The following is a 26,470-nucleotide window of genomic DNA, read 5'->3' as shown; positions in this document are numbered from 1 at the left end:
TTACGAGTCTAGACTGGGAGCTACCATGACTAAAACGATAGGGTCGGCTATGTTACAACTATACACAGTCATAGCTAGTACGTTTCTCCCTGTCCCGGCAGAACATCGCATGTATTTATGCGAATCTCTCGAGAAAGACCCATTCATCGAACATGCTATAAGCTCAGTGAGCTGTGAGTTTTATCATAGATACGGAATGTTCTTAGCTCCACTCACCACAGCTTTAATAACGGCTAGGTATTGTCAATTTAAACATACGTGCCCACTTAATAATATAAAGAACGAAGTTCAAATAAATAATGGAGACTCAACAGGTGACACCACAACAGATTGTCAAAACGCAACAACAAGTGAACGAGGAAATAACTGCACAACCACAACAGATTGCGGAACAACGAGTGAATGAGGATGTGAATGCACCACACACACAGATTGCACCACTTATGAATGAGAAACCAGCGATTGCACCACAAACACAAAAACAAGCCAGAATGACAAAGAATCCTTTGAAAATAGCAGCTGGGAGGAAGGGAGGAATGGCGCGCAAAGCAAAATTAATAAATAATTCAAATATTAATCCGATTAAAACATGGGCACTAGTAGGAGTTGCTGGTATAGCGGCTGTATGGTTCTTTTATAAGACCGGAGAAGAGAAAACGTCACCCCCAATGCAACAAAAAGTTCAATTAGAGGTTAGCCCCAATATAATGCTATAAGAAGCATGACTACTCCAGTTACAGACGGTAAAATGTTGGTAAACGCAACGTATCATTCAGCGGTGGTCACCGGCTTGGCCATTGGCTATGCCCATATAGCTAAAATGATTACTAAAGCCACACCTCCCAAGCTGGATTTTAATGGATTTGATATTGGTATGATGATTCTGGATATTGGATTAGCTATGGCAACGAAGGATATGCTCATCAAACAAGGACTTATCCCGGAAGACATAATGAAGTAATTAAACATTTGAATATTTTATATTATTAAACATATCGCAACAATTGCGATGATGGTCGGTGGAGCTATTGTTAATGCTCTAGATTTTTCGGGGAGTAATTATTTATTTTCTACTTTGAGGGAATCAAACGCTAAAGAAGTTGAAGAGGAGTGTAAACAACATAACGAAGCAATGGAACAACTCCAAGCAGCCCAGTCACAATATACGCGGCAGAGAATGAAGAGATTAGATTTTATTCATGAAGAAATGCGTAAGGAAGGACATTCAATTCAAACTTTTAAGGATGTCGAATCTGCCATGCACGAATACTTCCTCGTTTATGGGAAAAAAATTGTCCCAATACCGAGACCAACAATGAGTCAGTTTTAAACACCGTCAGAGGAACAAAAGAACCGCGAGGTAAAATTTATTGACTGCTGTATTGATTTTCAGCTATACCATAACTACGCATAAACAACCAGAGTGACAGCTGTGGCTACGCGTAAACCATGACCTAGTTAGGGGAGTCAGAGTGACAGCTAAACTATAAATAGCGTTGGCTGACTGCCTAATCAATATCTCACCAGTGTAGATGTGATTTGCATTTAGACAAATGATATGATAGATGTATAAACCATGAATCATTGCAGATTTACACTCATGGGTAAGAAGACTCTATGTAACCGATGCTGTGTTGAAATTTACTGCGGCATACACAATTATTACATCAGGCGCGGAGACATAAACTATACGTGTTCTGTAAGCGGGATAGGGGTCAAAGGTCGTTATTGTTTATGTAAGGAACACGGTGCTGATAGGGTCAGGAACCAGATTATTTATGCTAGGAAGAGAGATTACATCAATGAGAGGAATAGGTTGGGGAGAATACGTATTTAGATATATGAAAAACAACCAATTAGACATTTGTCTCATTTTGCATATACCATTCAACCACAATGTTTTTTGTCAGAGAGTTGAAGGCTATGGCAAAGCAACTTGGTCTACGTGGATATTCTTGAATGAGAAAAGCTGAATTGATTACCTTACTAGGTTTGGAATACAACAAACCCCAGACTGTTAGAGAACTCAAAGCTCAAGCGAGAAACAGCGGGCTGAGAGGTTATTCTCGAATGAGAAGAGCTGAATTGATCGCTTTACTAGATATTGATAATAATGATGATGATAATGATGTTGAGAATAAACAACAAGAATTAATATTTGTACCCACATCCGCCGGCGTTGGTAAATATCTAAGAGGTTGGAAGATGGATATTAATTCCAACATGGATGTTAATGATAGTAAGCCCATCATATCGAGTAAAATTAACGAGGAGTTAGATGATTTACATAGTATCAAATACCAGCTGACCATTAAAATGTTATTGAGTAAAAGTAACACAGACGATAGCACCGATTATACCGAACCATATTTCCGAAGCAATCAAGAAGTTATAACCGAATCCGATACTATAAACGCATCATTAGATACATTAATTCAGAGGATACAGGAAACTTTAGAACGTTGGACTAATAGAGGTTCGGGTTGGGGTGTGGATAAAATCGATAGTTTATATTCAGATTCAAAGGTGGATCTTATATAGACTTACCCCCGTATTATAAGAAGAAAAAAGCCATAATTAATGTAAAAAATAAATCTGATGACTGTGTAAGAATGATGATAAGATCTGCATTGTTCCCCGTAGATTCTAAAATTGCAAATAGACCTTCTAGCTGTCCCCAAAACGATGGACTCAACTTCGATGGCATGGACGAACCTACACCAATATCACAAATTGATAAGGTTAAAAAGCAAAATAATTTAGCTATAAATGTTTTTGGACATTCTAAAGGAATTGTTGTACACAGGATAAGCTCCGCTCCGGAACATATTCCCAGAATCAATTCATATCTGATCGAAAAAGATGGAAAATATCATTATACATGGATAAAGAGTTTAAACAGGCTATTTTACGATCAAACTAAATATAAGGGAAAGAAATATTTCGGCGAAAGATGCCTACATGGGTACAGCAGACAAGATCTATTAGAAACACATAAAGAAGACTGTAGAGGTGTTGGACAGACCGCTATCAGGATCGATATGCCTAAAGAGGGAAAAAATATATTAAAATTTGAACATTATTGTAATCGAATGCCATTACCGTACGTAATTTACGCCGACTTCGAAGCGCTTATCAAACCCATAGAAAATACCAACCGTAGCAATCAAAATAATAAAGATAGTTTTACGTACAAAACAGAACATATTCCTTGTGGGTTTGGATATATAGTTGTAAGGTATGATGAGAAAACAAACCAGCCCGTGATTTACAGAGGTCCCGATGCAGCAGGAAAGTTCCTAGAATATTTACAAAATGAAGAGAGAATAATCAGGGAAAAACTATCGTGTAAGAAACCCATGTGTATGACATGGGATAATTGGAGGGCCTATAAGAAGTCAACGAGTTGTCATGTTTGTAACAAACCCCTGAATGGGGATTCCGTAAGAGATCATTGCCACGTCACAGGTAACTATCGTGGAGCCGCGCATAACGAGTGTAACTTGAAACTAAAAATGAATTCTCAAACAATACCCATCCCCGTTGTGTTTCATAACCTTAGGGGATACGTTTCACATCTTATCATGCAAGCTATCTCAAAGACTGACGGCAGCTTAACGTGCATTCCTAATAATATGGAAAAATACATATCGTTCTCGTTGACTAAAACTATTCATTATACGGAAAAGGATGGGAAAGCTAGAACAAAGCAAAGTAATGGGCTTAGATTCATAGACTCCATACAGTTTCTGTTATCTTCCCTGGACAATTTAGCTAATGCGAACAATCCCGATGACTTTGCAATAACAAATCAATATACTGATCGGTTAACACGGCATTTGTTCCTGAGAAAAGGTGTATATCCTTACGAATATATGGATGATTGGTCTAGAATCGTATAAAACTAAATAACCACCCCTTGAATCATTCTATAGTAACTTAACAGAATCTAAAATAACTGATGCCGAATATGAACATGCTCTGACGGCGTGGGATAAATTAGGTTGTAAGAATTTAGGTGATTATCACGATCTGTACTTAAAAAGCGATGTACTGTTACTCGCCGATATATTCAAGATATTTAGAAAGACATTTTTAAAACAATACGGTTTGGATCCGGCATGGTACTATTCCAGTACCGGAAGAAGACCGGTGTAGAACTAAAACTACTCACCGATTAAGATATGCACTTGTTTATTGAGAAAGGATTAAGAGGTGGTATATCGATGGCGGCGAAAAGGTATTCTAAGGCTAATAATAAATTTGTGGAATGATATGATCTGAGTAAACCCGATACGCACATGTTATATCCGGACGCCAATAATTTGTACGGATGGGCTATGAGTCAACCTTTACCCACGGGTGGTTTTCAGTGGGTCGATGAGAATGATATCCATAATGATGATGCAAATAAAGGGTACATACTAGAAGTTGACTTGGAATATCCAACAGAGTTGCACAAAGACCATAACAGTTATCCGCTAGCACCCGAAAGATTAATGGTTAATAAAGATTGGATGTCGGAATATCAACACTCCTTGATGGACAATACTAGTTTAGCTAACGTAGAAAAACTCATACCAAATTTGATAGATAAGACAAAATATATAGTTCACTACAGAAATCTCCAGTTATATCTATCGTTAGGCATAAACTAAAGAAATTACAGTTTAAAGTTTGATCAAAGCCCTTGGATTGAACCGTATATAAGACTGAACACAGATTTAAGAAAGATGGCTACAAGCGATTTCAAAAAGAATCTATATAAGCTCATGAATAACTAAGTATTTGGTAAAACTATGGACAATCTAAGGAAGCATGTTGATGTTAAATTGGTCATGTCTAATGAGGAAGAAAGACTCAGGAAACTTATAGCCAGTCCAGCGTTTAACAGAAGCAAGATATTTCATAAAGACTTAGCCGCACTACATACGCAGAAAAGTAATATAAAATTCAACAGACGGGTGTACGTAGGTATGAGTATTCTTGACTTGTCAAAACACATAATGTATGACTTTTATTACAACAAACTTAAGAAGCAATATGGCGATAGATGCGAGGTGTTATATACCGACACAGATTCTTTGTTGATGGAAATACAAACCGAGGATGTGTATAAAGATATGGCAGAAAAAATAGATATGAACGACACGAGCGATTACCAAAAAGATAATCCACTGCACAGTGTAGTAAATAAAAAGGTGTTAGGTAAGATTAAGGATGAATGTGCTGGGACTCCTATAGCGGAGTATGTCGGATTTAGACCTAAGATGTATTCTATAAAGAAGTCTGATAATGGAGAGATAAGAAAAGCTAAGGGCGTTAAGAAGTATGTAGTAAAAAAGCATATCAAACACGAACAGTATAAAGGAGCATTATTCAACGGAAGAACGTTCAAACACGAGATGAACTCTTTAAGAAGTGTCAATCACAGGATATATGGATTAAGAATGATTAAGACATCATTATCCCCCTTAGATACAAAGAGATGGATTGATAAGGATGGTGTAACTACCTATGCTTATGGTTACTTAGGGTGGTAATACTGTATTGTTGGGAACTATGAACAACTCTTCTCGTACAAATGCCCTGCCCGGGCCATCTTTAAGATAATAAAGAATAGGCTCTCCTTCTTTCATTACCAACTGACTAATGTTACATATCTCAAGAGACCAAATCGGGTCAGTTGCCCGACGTAGGCCTCCACCAGTTCACCAGCTGGTATAAATATCTTACGCTTACTCTATCCAGAAGTTTTTGTTCTTTATCTCTCCTCGGTGCTGAAGATTCGGAAGTCACAGATTTCATTTTAATCGCATCGGATGGTTTCTTCCCCATTAATCTGGTTACTTCATTATTCAGCGCTGATACAACAGCTGATAATCGTGTCACCCATTTGGTTGATCTTCATCAATCCGATTTCATTTCAATCCCATACTGATATCCAAACAAACGTTCCACTAATGTCCTGTTAAACGATAGCAAGACTACAGTGGGCCTCTTTTTCACCACACCTGATTTCGACATCGTGCTTTGTTAACAGTTTAGTTACTGATCCCATAAACTTGCGACCAGGATCTACTTGAAATAACTTGGGCCATTTTAGTGGTCCACGTTTATATATGCGGCTCAGTGCAGTAGCTACTTCTGTTGAATCTTTTGAGGTTAATGGCTCAGCCTCTTTGTATTGACTAGCCACTTCCACTACGGTTAAAGCGTATTCATACGTTTTGCATCTTACCTTACCATGGGGAAGAAAGAAGAGGTCAGCCTGATGAACTTCATTCGTTGTAAAAATATCAAACTTCTTCCTCGGGATATAACGTGGGCTAAAGTAAATTTTATCCATTATTAATTAATATTGATGATTCTTTAAATATGAATCTTGTAGATCGTTGAATCACATCATCATTTTGGCATAAAAAAAATCCATCTGTAGTAGCAGTATAGGTATAAATCTGACTCCAGTGGGGTTGCGGCAGAACCACCATTACCTATAAAAAATTATATCATAGAAGCATTGATAGGTTCCAAAATGGCTCCAAGTGGTGGTGAGCTAGACCCTTTTCATTACAATTTAGTTTAATCTCATGATGATTGTTGAATCGCATCATCATTTTGACATAAAAAACTCCATCTGTAATAGTGGTATAGGTATATCAATCTGGCTCCAGTTGAAGTGAGCAAGAATCACCATTACCTATACAACTGAATCGTCATGATTTGTATTAAAAGAATCATCAATATTAATTGATAATGGGTAAAATTTACTTTAGCCTTCAACATTTTTACTAATGTAAGCATTCGTTTAAATGTGATCCAACGATAGTAAACAATCTATTTTTAATCTCCAACCAGCTCCTTGGTTTTGGCCGGAATAATTGACGCGCTTGTTGCCTCCCCTGCTCTATGAACTTTTTTTTCTCGTCTTCGTTAATACTACTGGTCTTATGAGAATTTGATCGAATCTCCTGCTTCATTGTGTTGTATTTGGTTAGTTCTGACAACACTAAATGAAATTCCTCCTCGGATATCTTACAATCAGCCAGCGCTGTTGAAATATGATCCTCAATGCTGTTCAACTTTGCTTCAGTGAGTATCCGAATATTATCATGTTTTAATGCTTTCTTTTGCAACTTACGAGAAATAGATTTTATCGCTATTCCTACCAGTCCTGAGACTCCAGCTGCTACTTTCATACCAAGTACGATAGGCGCGGCGATTATAGTTGATAATAAACCAACACCGGCTACATCAAGTCCCATGCGAGCTGTGACAAGCGCAGTGTCAACTCCATCAAAAACATTCACAGCTCTGCGATACTTTTTATACAATCCAAGTCTAAACTCCCTCTCCTTCTCTATGTCGCTTATTGTGAGAAATAAACCTTAGTTTATTTTAATTTAAACGGCAATGCCATGGCATCTGATTTACTGTCCATTTATTTAACAGTCAAGGGGAGACAATCCAGACTGTCAGTGGCTGATTATGCTGTAAGCGGTATTTGTTTTTTATTGTTGCAAGGGACACGTCACAGGCGCCAAACGTAACTTGCAAACTACACGTTGTGCAGGTGATTTTTCTCAGTCTGTTTGTTACCCACCCTCCCACCCGGAGGTTTTATGTTTCGATTAAACATTTGTCATTATTAAATGACCTTTGCCCCCAAGAGGAATCGTTTGTTTTCCTTTTCCAGCCCATATGGCACTAGCGCTGGGTTTCTTGTTGTTTGTCGTTTAAGACAATTACTTTGTCCGTGTGCTACTAGCATATCAACCAAGGATTGGATGATGGAGTTTAAGTGAGAAATAAACCTTAGTTTATTTTAATTTAAACGGCAATGCCATGGCATCGGATTTACTGTCCATTTATTTAACAGTCAAGGGGAGACAATCCAGACTGTCAGTGGCTGATTATGCTGTAAGCGGTATTTGTTTTTTATTGTTGCAAGGGACACGTCACAGGCGCCAAACGTAACTTGCAAACTACACGTTGTGCAGGTGATTTTTCTCAGTCTGTTTGTTTAAATTCACTCAAAGAAGAATGTCTGTGAATAAAAAAGGCGAAGGAAACGAACAGCCAAGTCAGTTCGACTTTCGACAATGGTGCAGTGACAGCCATCTGAACAGTAAGACCGCACAAATTTTGAATGACGAAGACATTGATAGTCCAGTTGCGTTGTGCTTGATGTCACTAGATGACATTACTGAACTAAGATTGTCCGTAGGTCAGCGGAACATCCTAATTCAAGCAATAAAACAGTTGAAATCGCCGCAACCAGTACAGTCGCTGCCATCGCCTGTCACAACAAAAACACTTGCGCGTGACAAACAGTTGAGTGACCTTGTAAACAGCTTGTCGGATGTACACCTCAAAGACTTCCTAGACCACACCACATCGTTAGACATGGGACAACCCGGAAATGCTTCACTACAGGGACGAGGTGAGAAACCACTTCTAATTCCTGACTTTGTATCTAAGCCCAGGTGATCAATGACCAGCGAAGAGACGCCTATAGTAGGTGATGGGTCAGCACAGCTGTATCTAAGGTCGTCGAGGGGGAAACCCCTTCCAGAACATGTGCCATTATCACAGTGGGTTTCAGCCAATGTCCGTATTTTGTCAAAATTGATCGACCACAGGAAAGCAGGTATTGATGAAATTAAGGACTATCTGGAATACTCAGCTCAAATTGGGGATCTCTGTCAAACATATACTATCCCTTCAGTTATGCTTCTTGACAACGCACACAGATTGAGACAAGCACAGACCCAGTGCGGCTGGAGTGAAATATCGTTCCATGACCTATTCTACTTTTTAGAAAAGAGAACATTCCAACCCCAAAAAGCAAACTCATCTCAGAATGCCCATTCCAGCTCTCAGAGTGACAATCGTCCAACAGATGAGTCAGGCAGATCCATTTGCATTAATTACCAGCACCCCTCGGGTTGTAAGTTCCCAAACTGCAAGTATGCACACACATGTATAGTACCAGGCTGCAAGCAAAGGCATCCCCAGTTTGAACACCAGGATATCCCACCACGGTTTCGTACCTATAAACAATAAAGTCTCCAGCCCAATAGGGAATTGTACTAACGTGTGGGAAAGGGAATTAGAAGAGGACAGTGATTGTGAGTTTTTGATTGATGGGATCAAAAATGGTTTCTGGATTATTGAAAAAAATGTAACAATTAGTGATGTTCTTTGTAAAAACTACAAGTCTGCCACAGATGAGTCTGTACGAACAGTTGTTGAAGACCAAATTTCAGAGGAAATCAGCCGAGGCAATTATGTTATTGTAGACAGAAAACCAAAGCTTGTTAGTAGCTTGGGAGCAATACCAAAAGGCACTGGGAAGGTACGCTTAATTCATGATTGCTCTAGACCATGTGATCTCAGCCTCAATGATTATGCAACGACACAATCTTTTAAATATCAAACCATTGACGAAGCAATCAAACTTCTGCCGAGGGGTGGATACATGGCAAAACTGGATCTGAAAAATGCTTACCGTGTGGTGCCGTTACATCCTGACTGCTATGAAGCTACCGGCCTGCTGTGGCAGTTCAAAAACTCAAGACTTCCAGTCTACATGATTGACACAAAGCTCCCATTTGGAGCTTCCAAGAGCCCTGAGATATTTAGCCGTTTGTCGTCATCTGTTCGTAGAATGTTAAGGCGCAGAGGTTTTGTGGTAGTTGTAGACCTTGATGATTTTCTATGCATTGCAAAAACAAACTCTGAGTGTTGGAAAGCCTTCAGGACATTGACAAGATTATTGACCGATCTAGGTTTTGCTATAAATGAAAGCAAAACGGTTGAACCTACTCAGAAACTGACTTTCCTAGGGATAGAGATTGACTCTACTACCTGTACCTTATCCTTACCTGCGGATAAATTGCTTGACTTGAAGCACATATTAGGGAAGTGGATGACGAAAAAGAAAGCAACAAAGCGTCAACTTCAGGAAATTGTAGGTAAATTGAATTGGGCAGCACAGGTAGTTCATGGAGGGCGCACATTTATGCGCAGATTAATTGACTTATGTAATACCCTTAAAAAACCCAATCACCATACCAGGCTGAATGTATGCGCAAAGGCTGATATCAAGTGGTGGCATGAATTTTGTGAATGTTTTAATGGTACTGTGAAATTTATTGAAAATGAACCGGTGCCCGCAGCAAAGTTCTCCACGGATGCCTGCAGTGATGGTGGCGCAGCATGTTTCGGCCCTGACTGGGTCTATTATAATTGGCATACAGACTTCCCATTTGTTGAACATTTACACATCAATGTGAAATAGTTGTTCACTGTGTATTTAGCAGTCAAACGCTGGTGTGTAACCTGGACAGACAAACATATCATTGTCTACACAGACAATACTTATACTATGCATACCCTTAACAAAGGTACTAGTCGTGACCGATTAGCCATGCGTTGGCTGCGCAAGATATTCTGGTTTTCTGCTGTGTATAACTTTAAATTTTCAGCCAGATATATCCCAGGCAAAGATAACCTTGCAGCTGACTCTCTGAGCAGGTTGCACAATGTTACATTTCTTTATAAATCAATACAGTTTATTCCGTTCTATTGGTTGTGTTGTGAAACTTGTTACAGGAAGTATATTCTAGTGCCAGCATCCTCACACGTATCCAAACTAACTTTGTCCTATCTACAGGGCAAGTGGCTCAACAGTGGCGACACCTATATAGCGAGATGCAGCAGTTTCGACGGGCAACATATGCCGAAACTACTAAGCGCACATATTCCTCAATGAAAACTGCATATCTGAGATTCTGTCTGTACTTTAGTAGGACACCAGTTCCAGCCGACCGCATGACAGTACTGCTTTACAGAGTGTTCCTAACAAGATCCCTTTCAGCAACTAGTATTCCAGGATATATGAATATCATTCGCCTGCTTCATCTTGAGGTGGGGTTACCAAACCCCTTGGAGACATGGGAACAAAAGGCCCTGCACAAAGGTATCTTAAGACTAAAAGGTACACCAACGAAACAAAAACTTCCTATAACACCAGATATACTAAGGCGGATGCACAGTCATATGGACATGTCAGAACCATTCCTGGTAGCTTTTTGGGCAGCCTGCATCATTGCGTTTTTCTGTTTCTTGAGGAAATCTACCATGCTCCCTGAAACTAGAGGCAGTGGTTCAAGAAAGCAGACCTACTTGAGTCTGCACGATGCCAAGATTTCCCCTGACAAAGATAGTGCCATGATTACTGTCAGACACACAAAAACTATACAGTTTGGTCAGCGAGTGTTAAAGTTACCGCTGGCTAGGGTACCCGACTCTGTGCTTTGTCCTGTTAAAGCACTTGAACATTTGCTTTCACAATATAGTGAAGAACTTCAACATTCAAATGCACCTTTGTTTTCATATGTGGACAGAAGTGGAGTCCTCAAGAGTTTAACTTACAAAAGTTTTGTTAAAACATTGAAATATTATCTGGACAAATGTGGTTATGATTCTGGTGCATACAGCGGTCACTCCTTCCGCAGAGGCGGATGTTCCTATGCATTTGACATTGGCATTCCACCCTTGCTTATAAAGCTACGTGGTGATTGGCGCTCCAATGCATATGAGCGCTATGTTACAGTGTATGATGCAATGCATGAGAAACTTGCTCAATCTCTCAGTGCAGGGATAGTGAACTAAGTCAAACCACAGAACTTTCACCAGGTTATTCCTCTTGGGGGGTTTGGAGGTTTTATGTTTCGATTAAACATTTGTCATTATTAAATGACCTTTGCCCCCAAGAGGAATCGTTTGTTTTCCTTTTCCAGCCCATATGGCACTAGCGCTGGGTTTCTTGTTGTTTGTCGTTTAAGACAATTACTTTGTCCGTGTGCTACTAGCATATCAACCAAGGATTGGATGATGGAGTTTAAGTGAGAAATAAACCTTAGTTTATTTTAATTTAAACGGCAATGCCATGGCATCTGATTTACTGTCCATTTATTTAACAGTCAAGGGGAGACAATCCAGACTGTCAGTGGCTGATTATGCTGTAAGCGGTATTTGTTTTTTATTGTTGCAAGGGACACGTCACAGGCGCCAAACGTAACTTGCAAACTACACGTTGTGCAGGTGATTTTTCTCAGTCTGTTTGTTACCCACCCTCCCACCCGGAGGTTTTATGTTTCGATTAAACATTTGTCATTATTAAATGACCTTTGCCCCCAAGAGGAATCGTTTGTTTTCCTTTTCCAGCCCATATGGCACTAGCGCTGGGTTTCTTGTTGTTTGTCGTTTAAGACAATTACTTTGTCCGTGTGCTACTAGCATATCAACCAAGGATTGGATGATGGAGTTTAATGATGTAATCGAAATCCATTAACAGTATCAATCTTTTCAGATGCTTCATCGAGCACCAGATATAAACTCATAATGTATATTATCATATCATATAATAGTCTTTAATTGGTCTTTATTCAATGTTTTGAGAGTATACATCAACCTTATTAAACGTATATTATGCGACATAAATATCTTAGTAAGAGAAATGCTTTCACCTTTATTAATTTGGACCCCCTCAAGGGTTGCAACGGGTGATACTCCCATATAAATAATACTGCAACATTGACGCTCGTGTTTTTTATGCCATTTAATTGATAGACCTGGAAATATCTCGAAGGCATCTACCGATGCATCCCCAAACAAGACTTCAATAATGAATAATTTTTTCATTTGAAGTTTACACGATATACGGCTTTTCCATTGGACGAGAGGTCGGTCACATGACCGCGAAATTGACGTTCATAAGTGTATGAAGTGTATGGAGTGCTGCTGGTTTACTCATGATTTGGATAAATAGTCTATAACGGAGAAGTACAACAGCCCAGCAATTGCTACGATCAACCCCCACAAGTTTTGACTAAGCCAAGTGGTGGTCTTTGCTAATAAATTCAAGAGCCAGGAAACAATACTCCCTATTATACCGGGGAGTGCAGATGCAGCTTTCTCAGCGAGCTTTCCCAGTGCTTCTCCTAATGCCTTTAAATGCTATTTTATCCACTCTTTTACACCTTTTTTATCACTAGGAGGTGTGGGAGGTCCGCTGCCACCGGTTAACGTGAGAGTCAAAGTCGATATAATAAATCCCAATGCGGTTAAAATACTGGCAATGGTTATCCCCTGTTCTCTGAACAATGTTTTAATTTTATAGACCAGTGTAGTATCATCATTGAGGACTTGATCGATAGTTTCTCGAATTTGACTGATTTGTGAACGAAATGCCTCTCTATTACTCGAAGCCGCTTCGAGGCGGGCCGATCTTTCGTCTTCTGAGTTCAGTATGCACAGTCTGAAGAACATAGTAGTCTTTGCAGACAAATTTTCTCTTGAGTAGTCTACAAAACCTAATTCATTACGAACAGTGTTGATGCCATGTTTACAAGGCTAGGGGCTTACGAGTACGAAAATTCATAAGATCAATATCCGGAGAGCCACGCAGTTGCAATATTCTTTTTCTATCTATCATAAACTTTGAATAGTCACGTCCAGTTGGAGCTTCTTTTAAGGCATCGTAATAATCATTAACGGCTGGTTTAAAAAGTTCATCATTAATATTCGTAAAGCTGGTTTCATCAGTACCCTCTTCGATTGTACTAGTATCAGTTAGGTTATCTAGATTAAAATCATCCCTTTTTATATTATGTATAAGGTTACATAATTTCAACATAACATTGTCTTCGCAATATGGACGCAAGTTAAACCCACAACAAAGTCTTCGGGATCCATAAGGGGTCAAAGCAATTCGTCACTCTGTAACTATAACTAATAACCTGAGTACAATTGATCAGAATAAAAAACTTCTGGTTTGCTTTCCTTATCTCGGCGCACATAATGTGTTAGTTCCGGGAACTACATGACTATCATTTACAATTAGTTTCAATTCTGCCGACGCCAGCAGAGAGCTCGTTCAGAGCATAGGTTGTGCGATTGTGCAGAAATTTGCGATTAAAATTAGCGGTAATGAAGTTTTGAGTATTGACGACAGCGATGTATACTATTGTTACATGCTATTCTATTCTTAATATCTCACTGGAGTATGATATGATAACAGATCCTGAATTAGCCAGACAAATTCGTAACCAGTATACTGGAAGTTTAGCCATTTTGAACGATCACGTGTTTTGACACCAAAAGATCACCAGGACCAAAAGAGATTCGACGTGGAATATTAATCTAATCGTCCCCGCTAGATGGTTGAAGGGTATTTTAACTCTTTCAACACCGTAGGCCGGTTTTCCGGCCAAGAAGCATCAAGTCCCCAGACACCGTAGGCCGGTTAACCGGCCAAACCGTAGTCACGTCAAAATAGTATATATTTTTATGGACCTACCTGTAATATCATTCATTTATTAAATCTATCACATTTCATGAGATGAGAGAAACTATTTATAATTCTTTTTAAAATGATTTTCCAATTACGTAAACAATGAAAATAAAACAGAAATAGGTAAGTGGGTTTTATGAAATCTTTTATTTGCTGAAAATCATAAAGTTTTCGCTTCCTTGGTCCTTAATCTGTATGTTAACAACGTTATTAAACGTATATTAAGTTGTAAATGCATTATTTTAGATAATGTGAAAAACATAACTTTCATATTTATAAACCATAAGATCAGACCTTTCAAATGGTGTATAACATGTAGTAGCAAATATATTTTACAAGCAGATATTTTCTTTGATAAATGTTGGCTTCATCTATTACACAAGAGTCTCTGGGAACTCGGTGTCCCAGCAGTAAACACTTCTTGTTGCCTGATGTTGAAAGAGTTAATGTTGTTCGAGGACCCCTCTGAAGCATTTCAAAGAGATACCGAGGGGTTCTACTACCCCAAGATTACAAAAGTAGAATTGACTATCGAGGGCGTGCCTAATCAACTATATAGTCAAGGCATGCGAGCATATCAACAGTGGGATGAGATTAAAAAACTCCCTTCTATAAATCGAAGCCCAGAAGTTAACGCGGTCGTGAAAGATCGGTCTCTCGGGGATGTAACGATGGCTGAATTCCTTACCATAAAATATGCGCTATGGCTTGACATGCGAACCACAGACGATGACCAACTACACGGTAATGGGTGGAGAATAGAAAATGCCAGTGAGGGTGTAACTATAAAGATAACGAAGCGTCAGGAAGCAGCTGGAAAATTAAACATATATTTGTACGTGATTATGGACGCGCAACTTAATATACAGAATGGAAGATTCATGCAAGTGATCTATTAATAATCTCTTACCTAAAGAACCACACTACCCTATCATCTGCAGGCAAACGGGTTGTTGAAAATGTACAAAGTTGATCCGGGCGATCGTTTACAAGACTATTTACAAGAGTGTCACGAAAAATACAAAGGCGAATCAACCCTTTTCATAATAGACTACTGCAGTGCGAGTAAAAAACTTACCAAAAAGAAAGATATGCTTTCATATTTAGCATTCTCCAGACGGCATATGGAGCATAGCGTTTGGGTACTTACTCAAAAATACAACTCTGTCCTGAAAGATCTTAGAGAGCAGACCAAATGGGTTGCCTTGTTTCATTGCAAAGACCGAGATTCATTTGAGAAATGTCTATGCGAAAATGATGTTATTTATAACAAGCTCGAACGAGATAAAGTCAGAAAACTGTTAGTGGAAACGAAGCACCGTAAACTTGTATTAAAAACCGATCAACCAGCTGCTTATGCAATTGCTTAGCAAAAGTATAGCAAAAAAGCAACAACTGAGCAAAATTATAGCAAAAATAGCAAAATACAGCAAAAATACAGAAAAAATATGATAAATTGAACATTAGCGGTTTCATTATGTTAGACTTAAATATATCCTTAGGTATTACATATTGGAATGCGATGAACTTATCGAACAAATGCTCAAAGATGAGCCTGATCAACATACAGATAAACATAGAGAAAGACTCAGGGCTTATATTATACCACCAAAAAAATTGATAAATTCCTATCTGTATGTGAGATAGGAGTCAAAGGTCGTTATTGTTTATGTAAGAAAGACGGTGCTGATAGGGTCAGGAAACAGATTATTTACGCTAGGAAGAGAGATTACATCAATGAGAGGAATGGGTTGGGGAGAATACGTGTTTAGATATATGGAAATACAACCATTTAGACATTTGACTCATTTTGTATATACCATTAAACCATAATGGTTTTTGTCAGAGAGTTGAAGGCTTTGGTAAAACAACACGGTCTAGATGGTTATTCTCGAATGAGAAAAGCTCAATTGACTGATTTACTTTGTTTGGAACACAACAAACCCCAGACTGTTAGAGAACTCAAAGCTTGAGCGAAAAAAAGTGGGCTTAGAGGTGATTCTCGAATGAGAAAAGCTGAACTGATGGCTTTACTGAATGTTGATAAAAATCAACCAGATGATGTTGATAAAAATCAACCAGATGATAAAAATAATCAACCCGTTGAGTTAAGATTTGTACACAAAGACGCTGTGGGTAAATATCCAAGAGGTTGGAAGATGGATATTAATTCCAGCATGGATGTTTATGATGTTAAGCCCATCGTATCAAGCAAAATTAATGAGGAGTTAGATGATTTAAATAGCATAAAATACCAGATAACTGTTAAAATGTCATTGAGTAAAAAAGATGCCAAATATACTGAACCTTATTTTCGAAGCAATCAAGAAGTTATAACCGAATCTGATACTATAAGCGCATCATTAGATGCATCAATTCAACGGATACAAGAAATTTAATAGAGGTTCGGGTTGGGGTGTGGATAAATTAGATAGTTTATATTTAGATATAGCAAATTATATGCCTTTCAAAGCGGGATCTTATACAGATTTACCCCCGTATTATAAAAAGAAAAAAGCTACAGTTAATGTAAAAAATGAAGGCGATGGCTGTTTAAGAATTACGATGAGATCTGCATTGTTCCCCACAGACAAAGATCCGGACAGACCTTCGAGCTATCCCCAAAACGACAGACTCAACTTTGATGGTATAGACGAACCTACACCAATCTCTAAAATTGATAAGGTGGAAAAGCAAAATAATTGTTTCTAAAGGAATTGTTGTACATAGGATAAACTCCGCCCCAGAACATATTCCCAGAATCAATTCATTTCTAATCGAAAAAGATGGTAAATATCATTATACATGGATAAAGAGTATAAACAGGCTATTACATGATCAAACAAAACATGCGTGCATGGGTACAGCAGACAGGATCTATTAGAAGCGCATAAAGAAGACTGCAGAGGTGTTGGGCATGCTATCAGGATTGACATGCCTAAAGAGGGAAAAAATCTAGTAAAATCCTAGATATTTTTTATATTTGTATACTTATCCTGCATTACTCCTTAATACATATTACTGCTTGTTCTTGACAGAGAAAAGAGCTGTGTGAAGGTCTTTGCTTGAAGAAGTTGTTCCAACTAGCTGAGAGGCCAACCCTATCACGCAGCTGCCTAGTGACCAAAGGAAGTGACGTCACGGATCCTCACATTACTCTGGAGTCCGGACATCGGAAGGCATCATGGGGAGGTAGATCTGTGATGGGTGGGTCCTTTTTGACACAGTAATGCAGGATAAGTATACAAATATAAAAAATATCTAGGATTTTACTAGAATTTTTACTTATCCTGCATTACTCTTTAATGCATCTTTATCGGACGGAACCGGAGGCAGGCATACCTTCAGATGTGGACTTTCACCTGTTATTTCCAGACTCTGTTGTCTAGCCAATCCTTGGCTGTGTGGTCAGCTTTGGGTGACCACTCCATAGATGAGAACCTCCAATTCCCTCAGCCCGTCCTCGGCTGTGTGGTTGGCATCAGGTGACCACTTCATGTACGGGAAACTCCATTTCCCTCAGCCTGTCTTCAGCTGTATGGTCAGCCTGGATGACCATTACATGGAAGGGAAGAGTCAGGTATGCGTTGTGTCCTGGTACTGCGCAGCCTGACAATAACTCTCGGTTAGGTCGAGACTGGAGTACCGAGCCGTATGCAAGTGGGGCATGAACCTTCAAGTCCAGGGCTTACGCCAGTGGAGGTTGAAAGAAAGTAGAGGAGCCTGTTGGGCACTACTAACGGACCAAGCTGTGCGTGCCTAGCACATCCTCCAATACGACATCTCCAAGGCGTGTAGCTCACTGACACGGGCTGCTGTGGCGAGCGCCAGTAGGAAGACCATTTTCTCATCCGATTGTAGGGTGACGTCGCTTTGAGTGGCTGGAAGGGCGCATCTCTCAGTCAGGTGTGAATGACATTCAAGCCCAAAGCTGGTGTATGAGATTTCGCCTTTTGGTCTTCCAGTCTGAATTAGCGGAGCAGAGCCTGTTCCGGGATTTACGTCATGCGCCGATCTTCCGGAACTGCCAGGACAGAGTTGAGCGCCACAAGGTAGGTCATGATGGTACTGCCCTTGAGCTTACACTTGTGACGCAGATGGAGCTTGAACTCAACCAGGAATTGAGGCGATGCAGATGTGGGGTCTAGGTGCTTGCCCCTGCAAAAGTTCTTGAAGGATTGCCACTTGTCATCATAGAGGCTCCTGTTGGTTTTGCGATGTGCCATCGTGATGGCCCTAGCCGCTCTGGCCAAGTAGCCTTTGGTGTTCAGTGCTCTCTGTAAATGGACCAGACGTGAAGACATAACCTGTCTGGTCCTGGGTGTGGCTGTCTGCTGTGAGGGTGGATCAGCAGATTTGGCCAAACTGGGTGTGGCAGTGGGTTGACGTTGGACAGCTCTATGGGGTCGACAAACCCAGCCCTCGCTGGACACCATGGCGCGGCTAAAGTCAGATCGAGGTTCCGTGTCAATCTGATCTTCTGTACAACTTTGGGAAGGATTACAGGTGGCGGAAAAGTGTACGCTTTTAGTCCTTTCCAGGGGACACTGAAAGTGTCGACTGCCAAAGCCAGTGGATCCTGCCCCGGAGATGTTAAGATCAGGGATCTCGTAGTTCTGGCTGGTGGCGAATAGGTCTATGTTGGGGAGACTGTGGTCTCGACAAACAAGAGCATAGGCATCTGGGTGAAGTTTCCACTCTGTGGGAGTAGCCACGGTGCTGAAGAAAATCCAAATGGGGGAACTGCCCATTGGTAAAGGACCCGGTCGTCGGGATGTATAGGAACATGTCGATAGGCGTCCTCGATATCTAGCTGATGAATACATCCTGTGCCTGGGTCCGGGATCACAGCAGCCTAAGGTGGTCATCCTGAATAAGGACAGCTGGGGGTATAATTCCCAGTCGTGCTTGTCTGGCTATTCACTGGAAGTCCCTGCGGTCGGTTTTAGCTCCCTTGGAGTGGCCAGTTGATCCCCATGATAAGAGTGACAACTGGTCTGGTGTTGTGAACGATGACCCAGTTGGGTACCTGGGAGCATATGACGATTCTGTTGAATACCGAATTGGTCATGGGGTTGTGATCATCAACTGTGGAGTAGATAATATCTACCAGATGCCGTGGGTAGGGAGATCTTTGAAAGTCCGTTCGCTTTCTCTAAGGAAACGTTCAACCAATGTTGACAGACAAGGAAAATTGGGAGGAGAGTTTTCCACAGAACCGTCACCTCGAGGTTAGGCGCTTCCTGGACCTTGGGAAGTGTTAGAGCGCCGTTGTATGGACGCCAATCAAGTGTCCATGTTGGAGCGCCGTTGTATGGACGCCAATCAAGTGTCCAGTGACCACTCTGGTCTCCGTAGGTAGTTCGCCCTGGGGAGCTGATGATCTCATAGGCCTGTAGAATGAGAGCAGGTAACCACAAGGACATCGTGGAATGGCTAATCGTCTGTGTGCGGTTGTCATGTGTGTGCGTCTGTAGAGGCGCACTTGGGAGAGGCGCTATGATAGGCGCAACCAGAGATGCTAGGATAGACGCCTTTATGGACGCTGTAGATGACGCTTTTGTAAAGGCGTCTGTATAGGCGTCCGACGAGGCACTGGCGTCTGTATAGGCATCTGACGAGGCGCTGGCATCTGAATAGGTGTCCGACGAGGCGCTGGCGTCTGTATAGGCATCTGATGAGGCGCTGGCGTCTGTATAGGCATCTGACGAGGAACTGGCGTCTGAATAGGTGTCCGACGAGGCGCTGGCGTCTGTATAGGCATCCGACAAGGCGCTGGCGTCTGTATCAGCGCTGTTTAAGGATAGGCGCTATCTGTATAGGCGGTAGTAGAGGCGTCTGTAGAGGCGTCTGTAGAGGCGCTGTGGACGGCACTTGTAGAGGTGTCAGTATAGGCGCTGGGGCAATAGGCATCGGCGTCTGTTGCATGCCTCACAAGTACAGGACGTACCGTATTTTCTTGAGTATAGTGCGCACCCATGTATAATGCGCACCCCCCTCTAGCCGGTTCAATATTTTGGAAAAAAAGAAATTTGAATATTATGCGCAGAAAAGATTTACACCGTACCCTTTCAGCGAAGTTCGGCAAACGAACGGGTGCTGAGAAACTTCGTCAGTACAAATTCGAAATTTGAGATAAAAAATCACCAGACATGTTTATTTACCGTTTAAATAGTATTTATTGTTCTGCTAGGCATTGTTTTATATCTAGGGATTAAGATAACCTTGAGTATTTTCTCGTAAACTTAGCCGGAAACAGCAATCAGCTGTACACACGTTTTCTTGGAATCGACCGGTGATTCGGTCAAGACACACCCAATGATATAACTTTATAGGATTTTTAATGCAACAATTGTATCTGTAACTATTTCTTTTTATCAGGAATAATATATTCCATTATTTTCTTAATTATATGCAGCCTTTACTAAACATTTAAAATAATAATAACCCTAAGCGAAGCAGCTGATCGCTATTCCCGGGTATTATTTTTTACATGGAACCAGTCTGACCAGTCACCGTCAAGGCCCACGCGCACGTGATCACGAGAATTTCATGTTGACTTAAAATCGTCAAACAAAAACAAATATGACTTTTAACGAGTCAAAGTATGTCATTTATGATATATGTATCCATTCTCTGTCAACTAAAGTTCGTTTCAAGGCGTCAATAGCGGTATTCTGACCGTGGTTGTTGTTAATAATGGTGATTTGTGCGATCTTCCAATCGCTTCACACACGATTTCGCCGAAATTAATAAAAACAATATTATAAGGAATTTTGAATACAATTAATGAAATAGGTTACAAACAAAAGTCCAGATATACAAAGAACACTTTTTATAGCCAGACAATGTAATTACATGATTATTTTGCGTACTTCGGTATGGATTTGTTGACATGGTATTTCCGGTGTTTCGTCCTCACCGTAGTGTCTTTCCATGGGGGAAAAAAACATCCAAACTCATAATTCGTGTATAATGTACACCCCCTTCTACACAGCTGTGTTTTTTCGGGAAAAAAGTGTGCACTATACTCAAGAAAATATGGTACTAGAGGAGAGGGACATCCATCATAGGTGTCTGGGCCGTAGGCGGGGTGCCTGTTGGGTAGACGCCATTAAGATCGTCAGTTGTAGTCGTCAAGGAGCTCTGGGTAGAGACTGAGACCAAAGGGCCCAACATCAAGGTAATAATGGAGGTTGGGGAGTTGTCGTCCGAGATAGCCGATCTGGTTGTGGGTGAATACTCGAATGAGTCAGACATCTGGCGCCAGTGTTTTCCTGGCCTGTTGCGTTCTCCGTTTCCTGGAAATACGGAGCTACCGTCTGAAAGCTATGGGGGAAGGCGGAGACAGTCTGTACATCTATGACCCTGGGGACATTTAGATGTACAATTAAGGCACAGGGGGTGGGTAAGACAACATACAAAATGAAGACAAATTACTCGCGAGGGTACGCCAATGGTGGGGTACAAAGCAAGAAGAATATAGAACGCAAGCCAGTTAATAACTGCCCACGTAAAATATTCAAGATGGCTACTTGAAACAACAAGACACCTGGGTTTACCATAGTTTTCTTTCTCAAGAAAACGCCAGCAGGTGTACAAAAGTTATGCACGTGTTAAAACACACAATGTTTCACAAGATACAAACCGTGTGCACAACACAAGCACAATGAACATTAACTCAAGAAGCAAAACACGTAAGGGTTTGAACAACTTTATGCTACAGATCAAAAACAGGTCTTCTCTCAGCAAGTGACAAGAGTAATGTGAGGATCCGTGATTCCTTTGGTCACGTGGGAGCTGCATGATAGGATTGGCCTCTCAGCTAGTTGGAACAACTTCTTCAAGCAAAGACCTTCACACAGCTCTTTTTTCTGTCAAGAACAAGCAGTAATATGCATTAAGGAGTAATGCAGGATAAGTAAAAAATATATTAAAATTTGAACATTATTGTAATCAAATGCCAGTATCGTATATAATTTAAGCTGACTTCGAAGCACTTATCAAACCTATAGAAAATACCAAACACAAGACTGAATGTAGTTTGACATACCAAACTCAAAAACATATTCCTTGTGGGTTTGGACATATAGTTGTAAGGTATGATGGGAAAACAAACCAGCCCGTGATTTAAAGAGGCCCCGATGCAGCGGGAAAGTTCCTAGAATATCTACAAAACAAAGAGAGAATAATCAGGGAAAATTTATCGTTTAAGAAACCCATGTGTATGACGAGGGAGGATTGGCACTCCTATAAGAAGTCAACGATTTGTCATGTTTAGAATAAACCACCCAATGGGGATTCCGTAAGAGATCATTGTCACGTCACGGGTAATTATCGGGGAGCCGCGCATAACGAGTGTAACTTGAAACTAAAAATGAATTCTAAAACAATACCCTTCCCCGTTGTGTTTCATAACCTTAGAGGATATGATTCTCATCTCATCATACAAGCTATCTCAAAGACCAACGGTGGTTTAACGTTCATTCCTAACAATATGGAAAAATATATCTAATTCTTGTTGACTAAAACTATACATCATACGGAGAAGGATGGGAAAGCCAGAAAAAAACAAAGTAATGGACTTAGATTCATAGACTCCGTACAGTTTCTGTTATCTTCCCTGGACAATTTAGCTAATGCGAACAATTCCGATGACTTTGCAATAACAAATCAATATACTGATCGGTTAACTCGTCATTTGTTCCTGAGAAAAGGTCTAGATTCAAGGAAACTAAATTACCGTCACTTGGATCATTCTATAGTAACTTAACAGGATCTAAAATAACAGATGTCGATTATGAACATGCTCTGACGGTGTGGGATAAATTAGGTTGTAAGAATTTAGGTGATTATCACAATCTGTACTTAAAAACCGATGTACTGTTACTCGCAGACATATTCGAGATATTTAGAAAGACGTGTTTAAAACAATACAGACTGGATCCGGCATAGTACTATTCTAAGGCTAATACATGTAATAAATTAGTGGAAGGATATGATCTGAGTAAACCCAGCACACACATATTATATCTCAACCCCAACAATTTGTACGGATGGGCTATGAGTCAACCTTTACCCACGGGTGGTTTTGAGTGGATCGATGTGAATGATGTCCCTACAGATTCCAATAAAGGGTACATACTAGAAGTTGACTTGGAATATCCAACAGAGTTGCACAAAGACCATAACAGTTATCCGCTAGCACCCGAAAAATTAATGGTTAAAAAAGATTGGATGTCGGAATATCAACACTCCTTGATGGGCAATACTAGGTTAGCTAACATAGAAAAACTAGTACCAAATTTGATGGATAAGACAAAATACAAAATATATAGTTCACTACAGAAATCTCCAGTTATATCTATCGTTAGGTATGAAACTAAAGAAAATACACAGAGTTCTAAAGTTTGATCAAAGCCTTTGGATGGAGCCCTGTATAAGGCTGAACACAGATTTAAGAAAGATGGCTACCAGCGATTTTGAAAAGAATCTATAAAAGTTCATGAATAACTCAGTATTTGGTAAAACTGTGGAGAATCTAAGGAAGCATGTTGATGTTAAATTAGTAAGATCTAACGAGGAAGAAAGACTCAGGAAACTTATAACCATTCCGGCGTTTAACAGAAGCAAGATATTTGATAACGACTTAGCCGCACTACATATGCAGAAAAGTAATATAAAATTCAGTAGACCGGCGTACTTTGGTATGAGTATTCTTGACTTGTCAAAACACTTAATGTATGACTTTTATTACAACAAACTTAAGAAGCAGTACGGTGATAGGTGTGAGGTGTATATATACCGACACAGATTCTTTGTTGATGGAAATACAAACCGAGGATGTGTATAAAGATATGGCAGAAAAAATAGATATGTACGACACGAGCGATTACCAAAAAAGATAATCCACTGCACAGCGTAGTAAATAAAAAGGTGTTAGGTAAGATGAAGAATGAATGAACTGGGACCCCTATAGCGGAGTATGTCGGATTAAAACCTAAGATGCATTCTATAAAGAAGTCTGATAATGGAGAGATAAGAAAAGCTGAGGGTCTTAAGAAGTATGTAGTAAAAAAGCATATCAAACATGAACAGTATAAAGAAGCATTATTCAATGGTAGAACATTCAAACACAAGATGAACACATTAAGAAGTGTCAATCACAGGATATATGGATTAAGAATGAACAAGACATCATTATCCCCCTTAGATACAAAGAGATGGATTGATAAGGATGGTATAACTACCTTTGCTTATGGTTATGGTGGTAATACTGTATCGTTGGGAACTATGAGCAACTCTTCTCATACAAATCCCCTGCCCTGTCCCACTTTAAAATAATAAAGAATAGGCTCTCCTTCTTTCATAGCCAACCGACTAATGTTATATATCTTAAGGGACCAAATTGGATCGGTTGCACGGCATTGGCCTCCTTCTAGTTCGACGGGTTGGTATAAATATCTTACACTTACTCTATCCGGAAGTTTATGTTCTTTGCCTCTCCTCGGTGCTGAAGATTCGGAAGTCACAGATTTCATTTCAATCGCATCAGATGGTTTCTTCCCGATTAATCTCATTACTTCATTATTCAGCGCTGATACAACAGCATTCCGCTAATGTCCTGTAAAATCTTTCCACGATAGCTTGACTACGGCGGGCCTCTTTTTCACTGCGCCTGATTTCGACATCGTGCTTTGTTAACAGTTCAGTTACTGATCCCATAAACTCGCGACCAGGATCAATTTGAAATAGCTTAGGCCATTTTAGTGATCCGCGTTTATATATATGCGGCTCAGTGCATTAGCTATTTCTGTTGAATCTTTCGAGGTTAATGGTTCAGCCTCCTTGTATCGACTAGCCACATCCACTACGGTTAAAGCGTATTTATACGTTTTGCGTCTTACCTTATCATGTGGAAGAAACAAGAGGTCAGCCTGATGAACTTCATTCGTTGTAAAAATATCAAACTCCTTCCTTGGGATATAACGTGGTGCCGGTAAGTATATTTGCGACATCACTTGTTTCTTTAGCCAATCCTTGGCCACATCTTTAGATACCTTAGCCGTGGTGGCTAATTTTTGTATTGCTCCTATACCTTTCCAATATCTTTGTAGGCTATAGTAAATTTTATCCATTATTAATTAATATTGATGTTTCTTTTAATACGAAGCATGATGATCGTTGAATCGCATCATCATTTTTGTATAAAAAATTCCGTCTAGGTATAGGTATATATATCTGGCTCCAGTGGAAGTGAGCCAGAACTGTCATTGTCTATACTACTGATGTGGATGAGTATGACTTGATCTGTCCTAATAGTCATAGGAGTCTCCGGTTATGCCTTCAATGGATGTCTGTAATGGTGGAATGATGTGTCTGGAGACAAACCAGTTGATATAAGCGCCAATGTCCAATGAACATCTGGATACCCAGGAAAGAACCTTAATCTGTGAAGCAGGTAACGTGACATTATGATGATCTGGAAGTGGAGCATCATGTGTTTTATACAACTTCTGCTTTAATGGAGGTAAGGGTAGTTATTCATCATGTCTGAGCTTGAGTTGACTTTCCAACTGTGTGTGTGTGTGTGTCATTCTACTGTGATGCATAAAACTATACTATCCTTTTTCACCTATGATCACAATCACTTATAATCAAACTGGACAGAAAGAGACATCAAACAAGAGTTAGAAGTTAATACTTCAAAGAATACTACCTCTACTACATCATTGCTATAAATCCTGTATTTGGCTGTCATCACACAATAAGATCTTCATGTTTCACAGAATTCCTCTTTACTGTCAATTTATCCATAATCAGTGGTAACACTAAAAGTATCTCCCTTCCCAAGCCTCTTACGCATGTGCCAGGTGGGAAAACCTCACTTCTTTCCAACATCCTCACCAAGATGCAGACAATTGGGGAAATCGGTGTTATTTCTGATGACGTGATAAAGGAAGTTTTCTTGGAATGATTAACAATGTTACTTATTGTTTGATTGTTCCTAAGAATATGAAACCTCTTATTACATCACTGCCAAACAATACCAAAGGGATAAGTAGGATCTGACATCACTGCAAAAAGCCTGTTTTCAAAATAATGCTA

General features: G+C 39.9%; 2 protein-coding genes across 3 annotated transcripts in view; one reads left to right on the top strand and one right to left on the bottom strand.

Annotated features, from left to right (window-relative positions):
• Positions 1-26,470, bottom strand: part of LOC139478586 (IQ motif and ankyrin repeat domain-containing protein 1-like) — a 325,873-nt gene that overhangs the window by 214,333 nt on the left and 85,070 nt on the right. The window lies entirely within an intron of this gene.
• On the top strand, positions 10,717-11,679 carry LOC139480363 (uncharacterized). The gene has a single exon (XM_071263424.1). It carries the CDS (start codon positions 10,717-10,719, stop codon positions 11,677-11,679), a length of 963 nt encoding a protein of 320 aa, XP_071119525.1.

The sequence above is a fragment of the Haliotis cracherodii genome, unplaced genomic scaffold (genome assembly GCF_022045235.1).
Source record: "Haliotis cracherodii isolate W230 unplaced genomic scaffold, xgHalCrac1.p SCAF_4, whole genome shotgun sequence".
NCBI lineage: Eukaryota > Metazoa > Mollusca > Gastropoda > Lepetellida > Haliotidae > Haliotis > Haliotis cracherodii.
This window is presented reverse-complemented; position numbering and strand designations above follow the sequence as displayed.

Excerpts from the sequence above, each read along its gene's own strand:
- LOC139480363 (XM_071263424.1), top strand. The coding sequence starts at position 10,717 with ATGCAGCAGTTTCGACGGGCAACATATGCCGAAACTACTAAGCGCACA.